Raw genomic sequence first — 23,865 nt, forward strand, 5'->3', positions numbered from 1 at the left:
TTACATTTATTATTTATTTATGTAGTAATTTATATAGAAATATCTCCTGTATTGCTTAGATGAAAAGCTCTTATCTTGTTTTATTAGTACATGAGCTCAAACCTCAGAGGTCTTGACCCAGAAAGGAACTCATAGGAGGAAGTAAAAATAGAACTGTAAACTAATTAATTGTGGATTAAATGAACTAAAGCTGCAAGCAGCGTTGGACGGGTCCTCGCTACTCCCCACGTTGGGCCACTGGCCGGACGGCTAGAAAAGAACTCCTGCGCAGTCAGTCGCCGTTAACCGTGTGGAGCGACGCAAATTGTCATACATTACCAAACTTTCTCTTCAATCTCATTCACCAGCCAACTTCTAATCAATTTCTGATTAGATTTAAAAGGAAACAATCAATAGTTTCATGATCATTTCTCTTCAGATGGAGAGTACACATCCCCAAGGTGTCACTTTGGTATAACCTGGACATTCTGATGTACCATTTCAAAGTTAAAGCCTCTCAAAATACCAAAATACCATACATGAGCCAACTTCAAACCTTCAAAATCTTTCATGGGACTACTTCTGGACAATTTCAGATTAGATTTAAAAGAAAACAATCAATAGTTACATGATAATTCCACTTCAGGCAGAGAGTACACCTCCCCAAGGTGTGACTCGGTGATAAACAGGACATTCTGATCTACCATTTTAGAAATTGAAAGGCTCTCGATATGTCACCTTCATTGTTTACTGGACACTAGAACATGTGCCTTCCTGTTACCAGTAGGTGGCACTATGACTTTGATTCCGCGTTACATGTCTTCAGGGCCAGAGTCTCATCAAACATGTGTAAATTGGAGGATCTGATCATGTGGAGTAGAGTTGGAACCAGTGGCGGCTGGTCCATTGAGGTCAATGGCGCGTGGCCCCACCAAAACATTTACAGTTTTAGTTTATATTAAAAAAACATTTTACATATACTGTAGTCAATATTTGTGTTTTTGAAACATGGATTATGTACCCGGTAGTATTTGTAAATGAAGAAATCTGCGCAAAATATATGCTTTTCCGTCCTCTCCGCGTGTCTGCATGTCTCAGCTGTTTTTGCCATGTTCCTATAATATCATAGGAAGGTGCCTTTTGATTTGGGGGGGTAGTAGTCAGTCTGCGGGTGCTCTCTGTCCGCTGGCTTCGGTCAGTTATCAAAACATTGGTCAAATGACTCGTTTCAGACTCAATAAATACAGAATCCCTTTGTGAAGCCGCGCATTAAGACGCACATCACTTTCTCTAAGACGCTGCGCTACTTGCAAGTCGCTGTGATCTGCGAGATTGTCAATAAAGTTAGAAAAAAAACATGTACGGCAAACCCACGGTCACGAAGATACTCATTTAACGTCACATAGTATTTGCATGTCGCTAATACCCAACTGAGATCGGCTTATGCCGATCTGACAAAGGATCCGACCACCGATCTCCGCAAACTACCACTTTTCGCACTCGGCCCTACTGAGAAAGCTTCAATCGCGATGTGCACATCAGTCTTTTCATGGCCGAGACGTTCTTTAGTAACGACGATAATCGCTCAGACATGACGTCAGTCGTTCAGCCGTCGCCTAGCAACCGCTGCTATGACGCCACGCATGACGTTGGTCGATTCCTTTGATCTCTGAGACCAGTTTCATGATCAGATCATTTTGCATTGCAACGCATTGGAAGCAGTCATGGATGTGTTCAGGTCCTGCTGTGTATGGATGTGCAAACCTAATTGGAAAGAGACATCAAAGGATGACTTAAAATGGAGCATAATGTCAATGATCGAGTGCTTTTCATACAGGATGAGAGAGAATCAGTGGAACAACTTGGAGAAATGCATCTCAGATGTGTCCATTGAAATGATGTTGACAAAACTGCTTATGGATATAATAAGAGCGTTATCCAAAGAATGCCTCAACTGTTTAGTGAGGACTGGCAATTTGAAGCCATTCACTGAAAGTCAATTTCTAGATGAGATGTTGACTCAAAGTTTCAAAGATATTCTGCAAGTTGAAGACAACGTCGAGTCTACAAGCTCAAAATGCTTGAATGACATGATACTTACAGAGGTTTTAAGAAATGCCAGGAGTTTTTACGAAAATGAGAAACATACTTTTCACCTAGAGCACATCGTTCCCCATGAACAACTCAAGATGATGGTTACATTTGCCTGCATAATGTTGTGGGAGTTCACTGCAAAGATGAAACAGACGTCCATATTTCGGGTACGAAGAAAGAGAATGGCTTTGAACAAAGAGCTGGTGCCAGTCAACCAAGATGGTGTTGAGAAATCAAAGGCTCCAGACTATGTCCCATCAAGCTGCCAGACTCGGTCAGAAAGAGCTCAATCTATAGAAGCATTCATTCTGAGGGAGTTGAACGAGAAAATGGATCCTTTATTGGATGACACGCCGAAAAGACATTTCCACAGCTTCTTCAGAGCACAGGTTCCCTGGGACGTTTGTGAAAAACTATATGAGATGTTAGAGACAGGTGTATTTCAATGTGCCAATCTCGAGAAGTTTTATACCGGGTGCTTCATTGAAACATGGCTGAATCACATACTGGATCAAATTCAGGAAAACTTCAGGAAGGACGAAGAATACTCCCCCATATTGATGGGTGATATACAACCCTTTGTGTCAGACCTGGTGAAGTGGGCTAACAATGAACGAAAGCATGAAACTCACGACTATGTTTTGGAAACCTGTGCAATGGCAACACGTCTGAAAGATGACCTCTCCAAAAGGATTCAGATGACACAACTGGATGTTGTCGAGGAAAACAAGATGGATGAAGAGATTTTAGAAGAAGTATATATCTTTATGAACATGTTGAATTTATTCAACAACGATCAGGGTCTCAGGATGGTTGATGAAATTATCTCTAAAGCACTGGTTTTAAAGATAATTTCATCTACGAGTAATGATGAGGCCACAAATTCACAAAGTTCAGAAGTTCCGTTAAAAGAGCTTTGTTCACCACAGTTGTTGGTCGACCACCAGAGCAGCGTTCCTCCAAACTCTCCTGTACAATCTGCACAGGATAACACAGGGCAGGAAAGAAAAAAGCGTTATATTGAGTCGATCATAGAGAATCTGGTTTGGGAGTTAGCATGTAACTTCAATACTGAAAGTTGTACCAGTCAACTCAGGGTCATCATTCAGTGTCTGGTTGGAAAGATTTTGTCCGAAGTAAAGGAACTGGACTTTCATGTCAAACTAAAATCCCACAAGAACTTGGACGAGAAGATTTACAGGAAGCTGTACAAGATGAAGGGCGGCAGGGCAGATATACTGCTCTGCTTGATATTGGGGGACGTGGAAGTTGAAGATTGCATCATCTCCATCATCAAGGATCACATGAGGCATTCAAAGAGAACCTGCGTCTGCAAGTTCTTCAGCCGCGTGGGCCGAGCCTTTAGAGTCTTTAGGAGAGGAAAGAACCGTATAAATCCAATGCCTGACACAGTCTGTGAGACAGTCGTGGAACAGTCTGTGAGAAGTCTGTAAGACAGTCGGTGGGACAGTGTGTGAAACAGCCGTGGAACAGTCTGTGAAAAGTCTGTAAGACAGTCGTGAAAAAGTCACTGAGAAGTTTGTAAGACAGTCGTGGGGCAGTTGTGGGACGGTCGTGAGACAGTCTGTGAGAAGTCTGTAAGACAGTCTGTGACAATCGTGGAACAGTTTTTGAGAAGTTTGTAAGACAATCGTGAGACAGTTGTGGGACAGTCGTGAGACAGTCTGTGAGAAGTCTGTAAGACAGTCTGTGAGACAGTCGCGGAACAGTCGTTGAACAGTCTGTGAGACAGTCGTGGAACAGTCTGTGAGAAGTCTGTAAGACTGTGTTGGAACAGTCTGTAAAAAGTCGTGAAAAAGTCACTGAGAAGTTTGTAAGACAGTCGTGGGACAGTTGTGGGACGGTCGTGAGACAGTCTGTGAGAAGTCTGTAAGACTGTGAGAGTCTTGAAACAGTCTGTGAGAAGTCTGTAAGACAGTCGTGAGACAGTCTGTGAGACAGTCGCGGAACAGTCGTTGAACAGTCTGTGAGACAGTCTAAGATAGTCGTGAGACAGTTGTGGGACAGTCGTGAGACAGTCTGTAAGAAGTCTGTAAGACAGTCGTGAGACAGTCTGTGAGACAGTCGCGGAACAGTCGTTGAACAGTGTGTGAAGTCTGTAAGACAGTCGTGAGACAGTGGTGGGACAGTCGTGAGAGTCTGTGAGACAATCGTGGAACCGTTTTTGAGAAGTCTGTAAGACAGTCGTGAGACAGTCTGTGAGAAGTCTGTAAGACAGTCGTGAGACAGTCTGTGAGACAGTCGCGGAACAGTCGTTGAACAGTCTGTGTGAAGTCTGTAAGACAGTCGTGAGACAGCCGTGGGACAATCTGTGAGACAGTCGTCGAACAGTCTGTGAGAAGTCTTTAAGACAGTCGTGAGACAGTTGTGGGACAGTCGTGAGACAGTCTGTAAGACAGTCGTGAGACAGTTGTGGGACAGTCGTGAGACAGTCTGTGAGACAGTCGTAGAACAGTCTGTGAGAAGTCTGTAAGACATGACCCGGCTCAACGGAAATGACAAAAAACGAGAGAAACACCCCTTCCCCAGCGTCCGCGGCCGTAGCCACACCTCAATATAATTGAACAACAAAACGCCGGTAAAACAATGGTGAAACACTAGGAGGACACTTTTAAGACACTCGTAAAACAACTCGAAAGTCTCTCCGGGACTTTCTGCTGCAGCTCTCCTGCTGCGCTCACTTCCCCCCCTCATCACAGGCTCTCCCATCACGATTTGTGGATTGCCATAATATCTAGAAAGCATCGGCACCCCACAGGGTTGTGTCCCAGGTGTGAAGCAGAAGAAGAAGAAGAAGAAGAAGAAGAAGAAGAAGAAGAAGAAGAAGAAGAAGAAGAAGAAGAAGAAGAAGAAGAAGAAGAAGAAGAAGAAGAAGAAGAAGAAGAAGAAGAAGAAGAAGAAGAAGAAGAAGAAGAAGAAGAAGAAGAAGAAGAAGAAGAAGAAGAAGAAGAAGAAGAAGAAGAAGAAGAAGAAGAAGAAGAAGAAGAAGAAGAAGAAGAAGAAGAAGAAGAAGAAGAAGAAGAAGAAGAAGAAGAAGAAGAAGAAGAAGAAGAAGAAGAAGAAGAAGAAGAAGAAGAAGAAGAAGAAGGAGGTGTGACAAAATCTGTAGTCACGTCTTATCCAGCCGTCTGAGGCAGACAGCTTGTCTGAGGAAAATGTCACAGCCCATCACCCACACTACGTGGCAGGGCGGAAGGCCATGAAAACAGGTACAGAGGTCTATATGATTGAAGGACTCAAAACACCTCCAATGTGCTTGATATTAGATCACCTGTTATCCAATTGTTTATTAGAATGCTGATAGTGTTTCATGTGCCATTAGTTTTGAAATAGTTGATATTTGAGATGCTCAAACCTCTATTAATGGTTGTGGATGACAAGAGTCATTTTATTTTGTTGAACTTTTTCCTTATGCTGTAGAGATGTTCTCCCCAGTCCCATTGGCTATTCTCTCCATGTTCTCCTGCTCCTTTGCTGTGGACTGTGGAGGAAGGAGAAGGAGCAGGGGAAAAGGAACACACTGCAGTTTTGAGCGAATGCAAGCAGCAGGAGCAGAGGCAGAAGCAGACGCAGCACCAGCAGAAGCAGACGCAGCAGAGGGCAGCTGGAAGTCAAAGACGTCTGTACCGGTGGACTAATTACGCGCAGGACTTCTGCTGTGGTGATCAATTTGGACGGACTATTTTAGCTTTGTTATATATTTTAATCATTGTATTAAAATAAATAATGTTAAATTAATATTTCTGCCCTTGTCTCCTCTTGGGTCATTGTTCCACTGCTCTCCCCCAAACAAACAAACCTTGTTTTTAATTATTTATTTCGAGTTCCTCGGGCTCTTAGCCCTTACCTACATGGCGTTGGCAACACACACTTTTTAAAAAAAACCTCGCCCGCTGACAGATGCACAAGATGACCCTAGTGGACGAGGTGCAATCATACCTCAGGATGTTCGAGGCGATGGCGGAGGCGTGTGCATGGCCGGCAGACAATCCACCTGTTGCTGCTCCTGACCGGGGAGGCGCAGACAGCCGCCCTGGGTCTGCCACCCGGGACCAGGCATGTTTATACTGACGTAAAGAGGGCCACCATGGACCGGCTAGGGCTCTCCCCCGAGGAGCACAGGAGGCTGTTTCAGGAGCAGGTCCTGTAAGGTCAGCCGCCTCGGACCTCTGCCTGGGTTCGGTACCACCGGCCAGCAACGCTGGAGGCCGCCGTCACCCTTGCTGAGGACCACCTTGATCCTGGCGGGCAGGGAGAGGGCGGTCGGCCGACCGCGTCAGCACAGCCAGTCCACACGCCGCGAAGGAGGTCCCAGCAGCCAGTCGTGGCGGGTCACGGGTTACCAATCCCTCAGGCCTGGCCGGCACTCTCCCCGACCTAGGCTCCTCAACCGTCAGGGCAGGAGTGTTGGAGGTGCGGGCAGCCCGCACACTACCAGCGGGTAGTGCCCACTGATGGAGGTGGGCCAGACGGTGCGAGTTGCCGGGAACTCCAACATCCTCCCCCGGTCCAGGAGTGGCACACTGCGTTCCAGTAAGGATCCAGGGGCGTACACATCAGGCGATGGTGGATTCGAGCTGCACGCAGTCTATGATTCACCAGAGGCTGGTTCGACCCGGGGAATTGGTGGAGGCATCACGGGTGAGTATTAAGTGTGTGCATGGGGATATTCACGATTACCCAGTGGTGCCTATAGAGATTAGATAAATGTGATTACTGAGCTTTGTAATGCTTAAAGAAGTGCATTGGTAGTTTGAAACAGAAGAAAATGGAACTAAACAGGATTCTCTTTTTGGTCAACTAAGTTCTCCACTCTAAGGCCGTCATGCACATTGCAATGGAAGCTCACAAGAATGCTGGATAGTCAGAGACTACCAATAAATTGATGGGTCTTAACGTCTCAAAAGAGTGTGGAGATCATTCCCAGACAGTTATACATGTAGTGATTGATGTATTTTTTTAAATATTTTTGAACATTGACTTACTAGCAACAAAACAACACCAGAGACATTAAACTTTCTTTGAATATTAATATCCAAACCTTGTAAGTGCTGTACAGCATGTCAATGGAGAGGTTGGCTCAAGTTTTGTCTAAACCTATAATACCACTTATACTGCTTTTTTTATTTTTACTTATCTGTGAAACAATTAAAGTGATCAAATCAATGCAGTGGACTAAAATGTGCAATGTTGAAAGTGTGGCTGTTTGCAGTAAGTATCTCGTCCCTGTCCCTTTAAGAACAGGCGCGCAGTGGATCCGGAAGCAAGTGGAGCCTGATCAGCTCAAGCTCCACCCTTCTGCATAAACCAGACTTAAAGGGATGTATTGGAAATTCTGGCGATTCACAACTATAATACAGACTAGTGTATCAAAAGCGTTGGTTGTCTTTATGTTTTCCTCGACAATACAGTTCTTCGCCTTAATTAAGTCCCATGTAAAAACGGAAACCTATTGCTTATGAGAATGGGGGATACAAGAAGTAACCTGGCAACAAACTGTCACCTTCCGGCGCGGGAAAAATCGTAAACAACACACACTGCAGAAGAAAGCACTTCGATGGATGTTTCTATCATGATGGTTACGGACTAATTCAGTAGCGAAACTAAACTAATGTTTCATTGTTAAGGTCAGGCAACTATCGTGTTGCAATAACTTGATTAAGCTTTCGCTTGATATGTCTTCTCTATATGTCAATACTAAAGATGTAAACTAGTTAATTCAAGTTAACATTAATGTTATTTAAATGTGACAGATTCACCTTGAGTCATTGACCCTGTTAACCATGGATCGATACAACGAGGTGAAGCTTCAGCTGAAAAGCTGGGAGCAGAGGTTTGTTAAAGACCACCAGAGGAAACCAAACAAGGTAATTTAAACTAAACGTTAGACGAGAATCAGAGCAAGGTAATGTCAGTCCGTGTCTATAGAATGATGACGCATTTTGTATAAATGGCTTGTCTTTTTTTTATTCTTTATTATTTGGGTTTTGTTGTTGTTCTGTTCCACAAGACATGCCACATACTGCTACAGAGACCGTTGTTGTTAGTTAGTTTCCTCTTGTTCAATAACATGTGACTTTCATTTCCAGGAGGACATTGACCAAGCTCCAGAGGAGACAAGAAGTGAGTAGAATTAATCATTTTCAACACCAACAGTCCGTCTCTAGAATAGAGTATAAGTATAACGCACGATGCTCGGTGTGTCTCAATTGCAGAGCTGTATAAAGAATACCGCGGTTTGAAAGAAGCCAAAGAAAACGGCAGCACTGACGGAGCCAGCGGTCGAGCGGAGCAGAGCACATCTACAGCTGGGATCAAAACTGTCCAGAAGGTAGTTTGTGACTCCAGGTGTTTATTGTAAAAAATAAACAAACATAGACGAAGTAAGGCGATTCGTTTTATGTGTCCGTCACTATCGGCTTGTTGTTGTTCCACGTAGGAGGCCGACTGTTGGGGTTCCCATCTGAACCGCGGTTCACTTCCTACATCTTCTCCCCGATTGACACCTGAAGACAGAGGCAGTCTTATGGCTTCGGCCCAGTACTACGGCTTAAAGCTTAAAAACAACCTGGCGACACTCTGCAAGGTGAGACACACACGCACACAACTGGACCATGCCACATGATGGTAAAAGAGAGCGAGCAGCGCAATGAAGAACCTCCGCCACCTCACCTGAGATCTGGCTGATAAAAGATAATCTCTTTGTTTCATTTTGATATTGCAGGAGAGACCTCTCTCACTGAAGAAACCTGTCCGTCCCGGTCGGCTGCCTCTAAACTCTGTGAAAGACGGACAACGTGGACAGTCAAACAGCTCTGTTGCTGCAGCTGGACAGATCGCTTCCTGTAACCCCAAATCCAGCCCTCTGACACCGAGGTAATGAAATGCAAGAAGGTATTAGGCAAGAAGCTTAGCTGCCTGTCGGCCATGCATTATTTGCAGATAGAAATGTAACCCCATTTTATTAAGATAGCATTGTTTAGTTTATTAAATACATTCCCTAGTCCCTGGGGACATCTAAGAATAGAATAGAATGACCGAAAAATGTTTTCTGTTTATGTTTACAGAAGATTGACCAGTGGCCTGCGGTCCCTGGTTTCCAAGACGCCCCAGAAAGTGGAGCCTGAAGAGTCATTTCAACCATTTGAACCTCTTAGAGATTCCAGTGAAGAACTTGCAGGTGCTGCCAGCGGTTGTGGTACGACAAATAATATAAGTATTGAAAGTAGTACTAGTAAAGTTATTGGTTCCCAAAATCCAAATGTCCCTTGTCCAGCTCCCTCTCCGGCCAGACCTTCTGCCTTGTTGTCGTCGGTATCTTCTTCACCCGGTGCAGGAAGTTCAAGACGAGCCGATGAAACTTCAGGAACGCTACATAAGGGCGTTGGCGAGACGGCTGTTGGAACTTTGATGAGCTTGAGAGGAAGCGCCCAGGTTCTTGGAGGTTGCAGAAGAGGAATTGGAGTAAGTGGCCTGGGAGGAAAGTCCTCTCCCGCCAGCAGACTGAGTTTTGTTGACAGGAAGTGGCTGGAGAGGTGTCAGGTGTTTGGAGAGATGGGAGCTGAGGTGAAGCCCGGAGCAGGAAACCAGGAGGTCGAGCAAGAGAACGGAGGTGAGGGAGAAGGTGGAAGAGAAACTGAAGGAAAAATACAAACGGATGACAAAGTGGAGGGACAAGAAAAGGATGCAGAGGTAATAAGAAGAGCGGTGAAAGACTTGGAAAGTGACAAAGCGTTTAAGGGCATCACAAGTGAAGAAACAGTCTGTGCGGCGACATCTTCTCATCAAAGCACTGGAAAAAAACGAGGAGAAGGAGGAGGGGAAGAAAAGGCAAAAAGGAAGGGAGGTGAATATATGGAGAAAGAATTGACGCCACCTTTAACGGCAGAAGACGACAATAAAACTAGTAACAGATCCAAAGATACCAAAAAGAAGGGAAGAAAAAGGCAGAGAGAGGGGGAGAAAGAGGAGGGAGACACGGCAGAGGAGGGAGGAGTGAAGAAGAGGCGTAGAAATGTCAAAAAGACAGAGGAGAGCTCCAATATAAACCCAAGGCCAGTTCATGCAGGCGGGAAGAAAAGGAGAGCGAAGAAAAAGGGAGACGAAGATGAGGAGGAAGAGGAAAAGAAAGAAACCAAAGAACCAAAAAAGGTTGGTTAGTTAGTTTGTATTCATCTTTACACAGTGTGAATGCTGTGCGAGGTGAGTTAAACACGTTCTCACTCCTCTCAAGGTTCCTCACGAGAACTTGTTAGGAGAGATAGAGGAGGAATATGCAGCCAGGACAACGTATCGCACTCCGCCGGTCAAAGCCAGGTGAGGGCCAGAACCCGTCCCGCTGGAAAGCATCTTTGATTTGTATTCTGTGTACAAACAATCCTTTCTTTTGTACAGCGGCAAGAAAGGCTTAGAGGGTAACTTTGTGAAGATCAATCTGAAGAAGAAGTCTCACGTCAAAGGATACGCCGTCAGAGGTGCAGGTCTACGGAAGCAGGTACGTTTTGATGTGTCTCGGATGGATCCGTAATGATTAGAAAGGTCATGAATGCCATTGCGTTGTGTATTTCCTTGTCTTAAATCAGCTTTGTTTAAGCCTTAACACAATGTCCTTTTTGAAGAATTTGAGAATCGTCAAGGAAATCTAAAGCAGCAGTTTCTCTGAGGTGTCACACAAATGTGTTGTCATAAATAGTTTCTGTGTATTTCAGATGTACATGCAGAAGTTCCAGCTGAAAGGCGAACCCTTTGGTGGAGGCGGAGGTTTTTTTGGCAGAGGACGGAGGGGTGGATTCAGAGGGGGGATCAGTCGACAGGGAGACACCTGTTTCAAGTGTGGAGGGACCGGACACTGGTCCATGGACTGCAAGGGACCAGGTAACACAAAGGAAACAAAGACTCTTTTAGTTCTGCTGGTTTGGCAGACAAAATAAAAACTCAAAGCAGCTGCAGTTAGACATCGGGTTCCCTGAAACAGGTTTTTTGTTCATTAACCTATTATTCATTTCGTCAACTAGAGCATATTGAAAACGTGATCAGACCACTAAATGCACACAGCAAGCTGAACACGCCAGGAACACGCCATGCTGAGGGCAGCATAATATCACCTCTGGATGGCATGTGTTGATCACATCTGTTTCGCAGCCCCTCCCACTCCTGTTGCCGAGGACCAGCCTGCCGAGGAGGAGCCGTTTGAACTGCCCACACTGGAAGAGGTTGCCAGGGCAACCGGCACGCTACAACCTCGGCCGCACGGTACGCCCGTTGAACTTAATGTTACTGAGCATTCTGCTTTCTGATCCCAACTCCTCGAGATGAAGGTTTGTCTTGTTCGATAAACAACATCATATGTTGTTACAAATGTCCAAGAATATTTAATGCAACATAAATCAACCACTCAAAATTCAGCAATTTGTTAGGTTTACGTCAACATTTGGCTATAGTAAGCTATACAACAGCGCACAATTTCGACCGAACAAGATAATAATTGTACATAGTATTTGTTGCCGTATCACAGATGTTTATGAGTATGTTTTTTCCGTGTGTTCCAGCGGCGTCTCCCAGTATCACAGAGGAGCAGCCGCACAAAGAAACGGAGGTGGACAGTGAGCACAAAGACGAGGTGTTGCTGAATGTCATCCGTCCCGAATACGAGCGCCCCGCCCCTCCGCCACCGATGGAACCGCTTTATCCTCTTACAGACGATGGCAAAGTCCAGGGTAACGCCTCTTTTTCATGCTTACGGTGAAGAGCAGGGTGCAAATGGGCCAAACTGTACATTTGCTCAAAGATGAAGGTTTTCCTTGAATTTGTTTTAGAAACCCCCGCTGAGGTTTACGCAGCTCTGACAGAAATTGGCTATCAGTCCTTCAGACCGGGACAGGAGGAAGCCATCATGAGGATCCTGTCAGGTATTCACTGCTCTCTCTCGTATACAAACAGACACATCTGTACCCCTATAACCTCTGTTCATGTTTGTCTCTCTCGCTCTCTTGTTCCTGCAGGTCTCTCTACCCTCGTAGTGTTGTCAACGGGGATGGGTAAATCGTTGTGCTATCAGCTCCCAGCCTTCCTGTTCGCTAAGAGATCGAAAAGCATCGCTTTGGTCATTTCACCTCTGGTCTCCCTCATGGACGACCAGGTAGTCGGTCACCTTCTCTCTGTCGCACAAACGAAAAGACTTCACACAAACTGAGAGGATTCTCTCTCATTTTGAGCAGTGATGCTGTCAACTAATGTGTCCTGTGTGTGTCCTGTGTGTGTGTGTGTGTGTGTGTGTGTGTGTGTGTGTGTGTGTGTGTGTGTGTGTGTGTGTGTGTGTGTGTGTGTGTGTGTGTGTGTGTGTGTGTGTGTGTAGTTGTCTGGCCTTCCAGACAATCTGAAGGCGGCCTGCATCCACTCCAACATGACGATGAAACAGAGAGAAGCTGCCATAGAAAAGGTAACAGACAAAGCAGCGAGACTTCAGAGTCGGCGGAATATGGACATTTGTAGGTGTTGAACTCCAACATCTTCCTGCGTGTCTCAAAGAGTGAAAAGTTATTTCTCAATTTCAAATCTAGAATCAAAAGCCATCTGAACGTCTGTTTAGAGATTTAATGTAAAAAGAGCCCTAAAAATAGTATTTATTTTCTGTAATTTATCCAGCAGCATTTCAATAGTACAGCAATGCACAGAGAAATCGTAAACTGCCATGTGTTATTAATGTGTTTGGTAGTATTTTCTGCCTATAATGTGTCCTTCCTTTGTTTCTGCAGGTGAAGTCAGGCCAGGTGTGTGTGTTGCTCCTCTCTCCAGAGGCCCTGGTTGGTGGAGGCGGTTCAGGTTCAGGCTGTCTGCCCTCGGCTCAGGAGCTCCCTCCTGTGTCCTTCGCCTGTATAGACGAAGCTCATTGTGTCTCTGAGTGGTCTCACAACTTCAGACCGTGCTACCTCAGACTCTGTGAGGTGGGTTAATGGCTTAAGTCTTTAGTGTAAAAAAAAAAAAGAGTATTGTGGTGTTTATAAATCTCAGAGGGGCTTTTCAAGGTTAGAACACTAGATATTAAGAAAAATATGTCTTTATAACTGAGGTTATTCTGAGGTGCCTGTGGGGTTTTCATCCATCTGCTTCCTTACCAGATGATGCAAACTGTCCTAAAAGCTGCACCTTGTCTTTGTGTTCGTAGGTCCTGAGGGAGCGGTTGGGAGTGCAGTGCTTGCTGGGACTCACGGCCACGGCCACACTGTCCACCGCTATGGACATCGCACGACACCTGGACATCACCGATCAAGACGGCATTGCGGTGCGATCCGCAGCTGTGCCTCCCAACCTGCAGCTGTCCGTGTCCATGGACAGAGAAAAAGATCAGGTGTGATGAGTGGCATGTGTCCCCGCGCGACAGGAGGCACATGAAAGTCGCACTGGGTTGGAATAAACTTTGACCTCTGTAAATGTGTAGCGTACAATCACTACCTTCCTGACCTTTCTCCTCCCCCCATGCTCGTCTTTGTAGGCTCTGGTGTCTTTGTTGAAGGGCGATCGTTTTGGTTGCCTGGACTCCGTCATCGTCTACTGCACCAGAAGACAGGAGACGACCCGTGTGGCGGCGCTGCTGCGGACCTGCCTGAACGGAGTGCTGGTGAAAGAAAACAAAGAAACCAACAGCGGCGGTCAGACGCTACACAACCCCTTAGGACAGAGGAAGAAAGATCTGGGTAAAGGCCCAATGATTCGTGTCTTTGACGCCTTTACCGTCCGTCTGAAAGCATTTACTTGACCCGATCGTTTGTAACCTCCCGCACTTTGACTCAACGTCCCTGTCTTGCTGCACCGCGTTTCTGCGTCTAGCGAGGAAGAAGATCCGTAAGCCGCTGAAGTGGCAGGCGGAGTCGTACCACGCCGGCTTGTCGGCGTCGGAGCGCCGTCGCGTCCAGAACAACTTCATGTGCGGGGAGCTACGGCTCGTGGTGGCCACCGTGGCGTTTGGCATGGGCCTCGATAAATCTGACGTCCGCGGCATCATCCACTACAACATGCCTAAGGTGGGTAGAGCAAAGAGAAACGTTGTCATCGCAACGGAGATTTGACGTGTAACGGCGGCAGGTTTGTTAACAAGAGAAAACATAAAACACAGATGGAATTTGCCTAGTTTTTCTGCTCTGGTAGATGTTAAAATGTCCATTTAATAAACTTGAAACAATAGGTTGTTTCCTTTAGTGGTGGTAACTGTTTGACTCTTTCAGAGTTTTGAGAGCTATGTCCAGGAGATCGGGAGGGCGGGAAGAGACGGAGATCCAGCACACTGTCACCTGTTCCTGGACCCTGAGGTGAGACTAATTGAATTATCTGACTATTTGTAGTCAACCCATTCACTGTAATAAAAACTCCAATTTGTTTCGTCATGTAAAGCATGCATTGTGTAACACTAAACACTAATACCTTGTTTTGAACTTTTTCCATACGTATTAGTTATATTATGTCAGCTATATTTCACAAAGGCTATGATCTTCTTTTCCGTGCCGCATCCTTTCTGTCTTCCTCATACAAACAGTATAATTTGTCACACATAACAGTATAAAATGAGACAAATGTATTCATCTATAATTCAACTGAATTCTCTCCCGTCGTGGCTCGGTGGTCTTCTTTAGGGCCGTCACCCGCAAGGCTCAGCATATTTTGGGTATAAACGCTTTGTGTGTCCGTAGGGTGGGGACCTCCATGAGCTCCGGCGCCACATCTATGCGGACACAGTGGACTACTACACAGTTAAGAAACTGGTCCAGAAAGTTTTCCCTCCGTGTAAATGTAAACAGATACACAAGAAACAGCAAGAACAACTTGAACTAGAAAAGGTAACTTCCCCTCTGTGTGTGTGTGTGTGTGTGTGTGTGTGTGTGTGTGTGTGTGTGTGTGTGTGTGTGTGTGTGTGTGTGTGTGTGTTTGGTTTAAATATTGTTCAATACGTTGTGGCAGTAAAACAATAAAACTAAACTGTCTTTGTGTGAAGGACATCGAAGATTCAGAGCTGATGGAGATGATGGACGCGTGTGATCAGGAGAGCAGCCTGTATGCTCACACTCAGCAGCACACAGTACACACAGACACTCCGGCACTCTCTACCGCGCAGGTCCTTCTTCTTTCACCCAACAAAAGACCATTGAAATGCAGTAAACTGATTTTTTTTTTTTTTTTAAACAAACCCAAATAACGTACGTTGTTTTAACTGCAAGGAGTCGTCGCACACCGATGCAGCGGGAACGTCCCCCGAGGGCCAGCGAGAGGATGGAGGTGACCAAGGGGAGAAGAAGAAAGAACAGACCGCTGAACAAAAAGCTGCCGGTTCCACGCGGCGCACGGACGTGGAGGCGGAAGAAGCTGCCGGTTGGCGAAGGGACCAGGAAGAGGAAAGCAGCGATTGGCCCAGAGAGCGGGTGTGTCACACGCACGAGAGAGCGATTCCCATTCAGGAAACCGTGGAGGCTCTGGACATCACAGAGGAAGGTGAGTGGGGGAGGCCACAGAAGGGCACGCACCATCAACAAAAAGCGCAAAACGAGTGGTGTTGACCTACGGACTCATTCAACACATTCGTTTTAGGTGTAGAAACGCTGCTCTGCTACCTGGAGCTGCATCCCCAGCGCTTTGTCGAACTTCTCCACCCGACGCTTTCTGTGTGTAAAGTCAGCTGCTACGGTGGACCGAGACAGCTCCAGAAAATCACAAAAATGTAGGACAAGTCTGTTTTTGGGCAGGATGCTCTTCCACAGGCCCCTGAAAAGACGCATAAATGCGCAGTTTACATGACATGCGCTGTTCAACCGGTTCCCCAGTTGCCACCCGATTGCCGTGGTGTTGGCCAGAAAGCGGATGGCAGGCGAGCGGGTGGAGACCCTGGATCAGCTGGAGTTTGATGTGGTCGAGGTGGCGGACACTATGGGGTGGCAGCTTCCTCTGGTGAAGAGAGGAGTCAGACAGCTGCAGTTGAGCAGTGGTATGTGAATGCACTAAAACAACAGGAAATATTCGCACAAATAGAAACACAGCAGGAAAATCAGGGCATAGTTTGAATGAAATGTCCCACTGTGGTTAATCATACTGGTGCAGTTGGACTGGTTGTGTTCAAGCTGTCCTCTTGGACCACGTTCCTGCATGTTCTGTACTGTATAAATTAAGCCAAATAGAGCCACTTACCGGAGAATCATTAACGTTTCTGGTTCAGTTGGCGGACGCAGCGGAGTCCACGTTGAAATGTCCTCCCTATCGTTCTACTTCCGGTCCTTTGGCGACCTCAGCGACGAGGAGATGGACAGAGTCTGTCAATTCCTCCATAATCGAGTGCTGAACCAAGAGAGAACGCAGCTTTACCAGCTGACTGCCTGCTTCAAGGCCTTCAGGAGGTACACAGCGTCGGTTTAATGCATCGTTAAATGCAATTTCTCAATCGCTTCATTGCCTGGTGTCCATGTGTAACTTTTGCGTGTGCGTCGTGTTGCAGCGTCGCCTTCAAAAGTGCAGAGTCCTGTCTTGAAGATCTGGATGAGAGTCGCAGTCGCCAGCTGAAGGGCCTTCTCTCGGAGTACTTCGACAAGAGGCGAGACCAAGGTGTCGCGCTCGCAGCAGTGGACATCGAGGAGCTCGACAAATACAAGGTCAAACGCACTCGGTGGCTATCCGGAGTCAACAGTTTAAATTCTGTCCTCAATGACGTAGTTTACTTGTGCGTTTGCGTGTTTCTTCAGTTGACGGACTGGGAGAACCAGATCAGAGCGGACATCAGGAGTTTTCTCTCCTACCGAAGTGATGAGAAGTTTTCTGGGAGAGCTGTCGCTAGGATCTTGCACGGCATAGGTGAGGGCACACGGCGCTCACAGTACGTATGCGTAAGGGCGAAACAGGCTTAACTCTGGCTCACAGGCAACTGCAGACTGCATCATTTCGATGAGCTCAAAGAGACGCTTTGCTCTATAACAGCTCTGCACCTCAAGCCCTCTAGAGGGAGGTAGAGGATCAATGAATAAATTGTGAGCGTGGCAATGTGATTGACGGAGCCGAATATCTTATAAATTGTAGCAGTAAGATGATTTCTGTTAAACCAGCAGCAGGTTGTCCTGTGTGGATCCACGTGTGTGTTTCAAGTAGGTCGATGCACCATCTCTGTTTCAGCCAGTCCTTGTTACCCAGCTCAAACCTACGGCAGGGACCGACGCTACTGGAGGAAGTACATCCAGTTCGACTTCAACCAGCTCATCCGACTGTCCACTGAGGAGATCATTCGCTTCAAGTGAGCGACGGGATGCAGATCCACATGTCTGCACTCCTGCCTCATTCACTCACTCCCTCACTTGTACTCTTCAGTCTGGTCTTGATGGATTTAATAGGTTAACAATTTTATTAAATCATGTTCAATCTATGTTTTGTACAATGTTAGGTTTTGATACTAATAATATACATTTGTTTTTCTTTAAAGACTGTAATTAAATAAAATGTTATTCTGTTTTTTAGCTTGGCCTTTTTACATTTATTATTTATTTATGTAGTAATTTATATAGAAATATCTCCTGTATTGCTTAGATGAAAAGCTCTTATCTTGTTTTATTGGTACATGAGCTCAAACCTCAGAGGTCTTGACCCAGAAAGGAACTCATAGGAGGAAGTAAAAATAGAACTGTAAACTAATTAATTGAAGTTGTAATAATAATTAAAGTAATTAATTAAATGAAGATATCTGCGCAAAATATATATGCTTTTCCGTCCTCTCCGCGTGTCTGCATGTCTCAGCTGTTTTTGCCATGTTCCTATAATATCATAGGAAGGTGCCTTTTGATTTGGGGGGGTAGTAGTCAGTCTGCGGGTCAGTTATCAAAACATTGGTCAAATGACTCGTTTCAGACTCAATAAATACAGAATCCCTTTGCGAAGCCGCGCATTAAGACGCACATCACTTTCTTTAAGACGCTGCGCTACTTGCAAGTCGCTGTGATCTGCGAGATTGCCAATAAAGTTAGAAAAAAAACATGTACGGCAAACCCACGGTCACGAAGATACTCATTTAACGTCACATAGTATTTGCATGTCGCTAATACCCAACTGAGATCGGCTTATGCCGATCTGACAAAGGATCCGACCACCGACCTCCGCAAACTACCACTTTTCGCACTCGGCCCTACTGAGAAAGCTTCAATCGCGATGTGCACATCAGTCTTTTCATGGCCGAGACGTTCTTTAGTAACGACGATAATCGCTCAGACATGACGTCAGCTGTCAGTCGTTCAGCCGTCGCCTAGCATGATGTAACCATCAACAAGATGATGGTTACATTTGCCTGCATAATGTTGTGGGAGTTCACTGCAAAGATGAAACAGACGTCCATATTTCGGGTACGAAGAAAGAGAATGGCTTTGAACAAAGAGCTGGTGCCAGTCAACCAAGATGGTGTTGAGAAATCAAAGGCTCCAGACTATGTCCCATCAAGCTGCCAGACTCGGTCAGAAAGAGCTCAATCTATAGAAGCATTCATTCTGAGGGAGTTGAACGAGAAAATGGATCCTTTATTAGATGACACGCCGAAAAGACATTTCCACAGCTTCTTCAGAGCACAGGTTCCCTGGGACGTTTGTGAAAAACTATATGAGATGTTAGAGACGGGTGTATTTCAATGTGCCAATCTCGAGAAGTTTTATACCGGGTGCTTCATTGAAACATGGCTGAATCACATACTGGATCAAATTCAGGAAAACTTCAGGAAGGACGAAGAATACTCCCCCATATTGATGGGTGATATACAACCCTTTGTGTCAGACCTGGTGAAGTGGGCTAACAATGAACGAAAGCATGAAACTCACGACTATGTTGTGGAAACCTGTGCAATGGCAACACGTCTGAAAGAGGACCTCTCCAAAAGGATTCAGATGACACAACTGGATGTTGTCGAGGAAAAAAAGATGGATGAAGAGATTTTAGAAGAAGTATATATCTTTATGAACATGTTGAATTTATTCAACAACGATCAGGGTCTCAGGATGGTTGATGAAATTATCTCTAAAGCACTGGCTTTAAAGATAATTTCATCTACGAGTAATGATGAGGCTACAAATTCACAAAGTTCAGAAGTTCCGTTAAAAGAGCTTTGTTCACCACAGTTGCTGGTCGACCACCAGAGCAGCGTTCCTCCAAACTCTCCTGTACAATCTGCACAGGATAACACAGGGCAGGAAAGAAAAAAGCGTTATATTGAGTCGATCATAGAGAATCTGGTTTGGGAGTTAGCATGTAACTTCAATACTGAAAGTTGTACCAGTCAACTCAGGGTCATCATTCAGTGTCTGGTTGGAAAGATTTTGTCCGAAATAAAGGAACTGGACTTTCATGTCAAACTAAAATCCCACAAGAACTTGGACGAGAAGATTTACAGGAAGCTGTACAAGATGAAGGGCGGCAGGGCAGATATACTGCTCTGCTTGATATTGGGAGACGTGGAAGTTGAAGATTGCATCATCTCCATCATCAAGGATCACATGAGGCATTCAAAGAGAACCTGTGTCTGCAAGTTCTTCAGCCGCGTGGGCCGAGCCTTCAGAGTCTTTAGGAGAGGAAAGAACCGTATAAATCCAATGCCTGACACAGTCTGTGAGACAGTCGTGGAACAGTCTGTGAGAAGTCTGTAAGACAGTCGGTGGGACAGTGTGAGACAGCCCTGGAACAGTCTGTGAAAAGTCTGTAAGACAGTTGTGAAAAAGTCACTGAGAAGTTTGTAAGACTGTCGTGGGACAGTTGTGGGACGGTCGTGAGACAGTCTGTGAGAAGTCTGTAAGAATGTGAGAGTCTTAAAACAGTCTGTGAGAAGTCTGTAAGACAGTCGTGGATTTGTCTGTGAGACAGTCGTGAGACAGTTGTGGGACAGTCGTGAGACAGTCTGTGAGAAGTCTGTAAGACAGTTGTGGGACAGTCGTGAGACAGTCTGTGAGAAGTCTGTAAGACAGTTGTGGGACAGTCGTGAGACAGTCTGTGAGAAGTCTGTAAGACAGTCGTGAGACAGTCGCGGAACAGTCGTTGAACAGTCTGTGAGACAGTCTGTAAGACAGTCGTGAGATAGTTGTGGGACAGTCGTGAGACAGTCTGTGAAAAGTCTGTAAGACAGTGTTGGAACAGTCTGTGAAAAGTCTGTAAGACAGTCGTGAAAAAGTCACTAAGAAGTTTATAAGACAGTCGTAGGACAGTTGTGGGACGGCCGTGAGACAGTCTGTGAAAAGTCTGTAAGACTGTGAGAGTCTTGAAACAGTCTGTGAGAAGTCTGTAAAACAGTCGTGGATTTGTCTGTGAGACAGTCGTGAGACAGTCGTGAGACAGTTGTGGGACAGTCGTGAGACAGTCTGTGAGAAGTCTGTAAGACAGTCGTGAGACAGTTGTGGGACAGTCGTGAGAGTCTGTGAGACAATCGTGCAACAGTTTTTGAGAAGTCCGTAAGACAGTTGTGAGACAGTTGTGGGACAGTCGTGAGACAGTTGTCGAACAGTCTGTGAGAAGTCTTTAAGACAGTCGTGAGACAGTCTGTGAGACATTTGTGGAACAGTCTGTGAGAAGTCTGTAAGACAGTCGTGGAACAGTCTGTGAAAAGTCTGTAAGACAGTCGTGAAAAAGTCACTAAGAAGTCTGTAAGACAGTCGTGAGAGAGTTGTGGGACAGTCGTGAGACAGTCTGTGAGAAGTCTGTAAGGCAGTCGTGAGACAGTCTGTGAGACAGTCGCGGAACAATCGTTGAACAGTCTGTGTGAAGTCTGTAAGACAGTCGTGAGACAGTTGTGGGACAGTCGTGAGACAGTTGTCTGACAGTCGTGAGACAGTCGTGAGACAGTCGTGGAACAGTCTGTGAGAAGTCTGTAAGACATGACCCGGCTCAACAGAGATGACAAAAACGAGAGAAACACAGTGCAAAGCTGATATAAAAGTATATTTATTTAAGTATAGCAAAACCAAAAGTAAAGCAAATATGAGGTGTGTACTACGCTGGCCTTGAAGTGCAAAAAACTTGGAAAAAACGCACAACAGAAAATAGGAAAACACAACAGCAAATAGGAAAACACAACGACAAATAGGAAAACAGTAAGACAGTCGTGAGACAGTCTGTGAGACAGTCGCGGAACAGTCTGTGTGAAGTCTGTAAGACAGTCGTGAGACAGCCGTGGGACAATCTGTGAGACAGTCGTCGAACAGTCTGTGAGACAGTCTGTAAGACAGTCGTGAGACAGTTGTGGGACAGTCGTTACACAGTCTGTGAGAAGTCTGTAAGACAGTCGTGAGACAGTCGCCGAACAGTCGTTGAACAGTCTGTGTGAAGTCTGTAAGACAGTCGTGAGACAGCCGTGGGACAATCTGTGAGACAGTCGTCGAACAGTCTGTGAGAAGTCTTTAAGACAGTCGTGAGACAGTCTGTAAGACAGTCGTGAGACAGTTGTGGGACAGTCGTGAGACAGTTGTGGGACAGTTGTGAGACAGTCTGTGAGACAGTGGTGGAACAGTCTGTGAGAAGTCTGTAAGACATGACCCGGCTCAACGGAAATGACAAAAAACGAGAGAAACACAGTGCAAAGCTGATATAAAAGTATATTTATTTAAGTAAAGTATAGCAAAACCTAAAGTAAAGCAAATATGAGGTGTGTACTACGGTGGCCTTGAAGTGCAAAATACATGGAAAAAACGCACAACAGCAAATAGGAAAACACAACGACACATAAGAAAACACAACAGCAAATAGGAAAACACAACGACATTAACTTCTTACGGAAAGGGTAAGGCCTTATAGCAGGAATGATACAGGGCTCTCAAGTGTCACGCACTCCCGCCACACATACAATTCCTCACGGCAAGGAATCGGACTCCCGTCCGTGTCGGCCATAGCGCCCCCCCCCCCCCCCCCCCCCCACCCCGCATCCACGCGTTCACCGGCCGTAGCGTCCGCGGTACTCCGCCGGTACACCCCTTCCCCAGCGTCCGCGGCCGTAGCCACACCTCAATATAATTGAACAACAAAACACCGGTAAAACAATGGTGAAACACTAGGAGGACACTTTTAAGGCACTCGTAAAACAACTCGAAAGTCTTTCCGGGACTTTCTGCTGCAGCTCTCCTGCTGCGCTCACTTCCCCCCCTCATCACAGGCTCTCCCATCACCAATTTATGGATTGCCATAATATCTAGAAAGCATCGGCACCCCACAGGGTTGTGTCCTCAGCCCCGTCCTCTACACCCTGTTCACCCACGACTGTGTCGCCTCCCACAAGGATAACATCGTCCTGAAGTTTGCTGATGTCACCGCAGTGATAGGACGCATCACTGGGGGGAATGAAGAGGCCTACCGGAGGGAGGTGGCCAGTTTGGTGTCATGGTGCGAGGAGTACAACCTCACCCTCAACACTGACAAGACCAAGGAGCTGATAGTGGACATGAGGAAGGAGAGGAGACCTCATCAACCACTTTTCATCGAGGAGCTTGAAGTTAAGAGGAGTGACAGCGAGATCCTCTTTGTGGCAGTGGCAAGTGGGTGGCATCAAACTTGAGAGCCCCACCCCCTACACGGAACCCGCCGGTCCAAACCTAAAATTAGCCTCTGTAATAAGAAGACGGGGGCTCACGTGTCTCAAATAAAATAAAATTAAATAAAATATTTACAGCAGCTGACCTGTCGTACAAATAACAGTTGTTTCTGGGAAAAATTGGCTCCTCCCACCCAGCGTGCCGTTGTGACGCCAACTGATTTACTGGCGATTGCCGCTGCCTGCCACAAAGTTGCCACCCACTTGCCACTGCCACAAGGAGGATCTCGGCCCTACTGCTCATTTGAGCTAATTCCCAGAGCAGTTCTGTCGGCCCGCAGAACATTACGTTTTATACTTCTAAGATATAAAAGAAAAGATTCCTATTGGTCCTAAACTGGCGTGGAGGAAGAGCAGGTCCTCCCGCTGCAATACAAGATCCAATCACATACAATGTGTGGTCTAACATTAATGTGAACATAACAAAGCGTGAGCGTTGAATAGTGCTTGGTGTGTGTCTCTAGCGCTCATCCTTATCAGACCTGTGTCTTGCACCCAAGACAGTGATTCCCTAAATGAGCACTAAGAACAGTGTGTGAGACAGTCGGTGGGACCATCAGCTGAACTGACCGTTCAGTGTGTAGCTTATGCGACCCTCCTCCACCCAAAGACATTGCACAATTCATATTTAATCTTCTATTCAAGTCTTATTCTATTAAATGAGTCTCTTGATTGAATTATTTATTAATGAAACTGCGACAGCTTGTCTGAGGAAAATGTCACAGCCCATCACCCACACTACGTGGCAGGGCGGAAGGCCATGAAAACAGGTACAGAGGTCTATATGATTGAAGGACTCAAAACACCTCCAATGTGCTTGATATTAGATCACCTGTTATCCAATTGTTTATTAGAATGCTGATAGTGTTTCATGTGCCATTAGTTTTGAAATAGTTGATATTTGAGATGCTCAAACCTCTATTAATGGTTGTGGATGACAAGAGTCATTTTATTTTGTTGAACTTTTTCCTTATGCTGTAGAGATGTTCTCCCCAGTCCCATTGGCTATTCTCTCCATGTTCTCCTGCTCCTTTGCTGTGGACTGTGGAGGAAGGAGAAGGAGCAGGGGAAAAGGAACACACTGCAGTTTTGAGCGAATGCAAGCAGCAGGAGCAGAGGCAGAAGCAGACGCAGCACCAGCAGAAGCAGACGCAGCAGAGGGCAGCTGGAAGTCAAAGACGTCTGTACCGGTGGACTAATTACGC

General features: G+C 45.9%; 1 protein-coding gene across 7 annotated transcripts; it reads left to right on the forward strand.

Moving 5' to 3' along the window:
- Positions 1-7,333: 7,333 nt before the first annotated feature.
- Positions 7,334-17,807, forward strand: LOC144405514 (ATP-dependent DNA helicase Q4-like). Of its 7 annotated transcripts, none has more exons than XM_078099430.1 (30): positions 7,581-7,721; positions 7,848-7,961; positions 8,184-8,217; positions 8,310-8,425; positions 8,534-8,680; positions 8,819-8,970; positions 9,162-9,292; positions 9,371-10,245; positions 10,328-10,410; positions 10,489-10,588; positions 10,803-10,968; positions 11,236-11,346; positions 11,643-11,810; positions 11,910-12,002; positions 12,096-12,232; positions 12,449-12,532; positions 12,849-13,037; positions 13,259-13,441; positions 13,586-13,787; positions 13,921-14,114; positions 14,316-14,399; positions 14,778-14,924; positions 15,080-15,199; positions 15,303-15,573; positions 15,670-15,799; positions 15,903-16,063; positions 16,292-16,469; positions 16,568-16,721; positions 16,812-16,920; positions 17,236-17,807. In XM_078099430.1, exons 2-30 carry the CDS (start codon positions 7,878-7,880, stop codon positions 17,355-17,357), a joined length of 4,725 nt encoding a protein of 1,574 aa, XP_077955556.1. In that variant the 5' UTR covers positions 7,581-7,721; positions 7,848-7,877; the 3' UTR covers positions 17,358-17,807. The 7 variants fall into 7 exon arrangements, with proteins under 7 accessions (XP_077955555.1, XP_077955558.1, XP_077955559.1 ...); XM_078099431.1 differs by having other exon boundaries at positions 9,162-9,274; XM_078099429.1 differs by having other exon boundaries at positions 7,334-7,961.
- Positions 17,808-23,865: the final 6,058 nt, after the last annotated feature.

The sequence above is a fragment of the Gasterosteus aculeatus genome, chromosome 3 (assembly GCF_964276395.1).
Source record: "Gasterosteus aculeatus chromosome 3, fGasAcu3.hap1.1, whole genome shotgun sequence".
NCBI classification, from domain to species: Eukaryota; Metazoa; Chordata; class Actinopteri; order Perciformes; family Gasterosteidae; genus Gasterosteus; species Gasterosteus aculeatus.

Coding starts and splice junctions, on each gene's coding strand:
- LOC144405514 (XM_078099435.1), top strand. CDS start 7,878: ATGGATCGATACAACGAGGTGAAGCTTCAGCTGAAAAGCTGGGAGCAG. Junction 13,038..13,258: donor GCTACCTCAGACTCTGTGAG/GTGGGTTAATGG, acceptor TTGTGTTCGTAG/GTCCTGAGGGAGCGGTTGGG. Junction 16,470..16,567: donor TGCTTCAAGGCCTTCAGGAG/GTACACAGCGTC, acceptor GTCGTGTTGCAG/CGTCGCCTTCAAAAGTGCAG.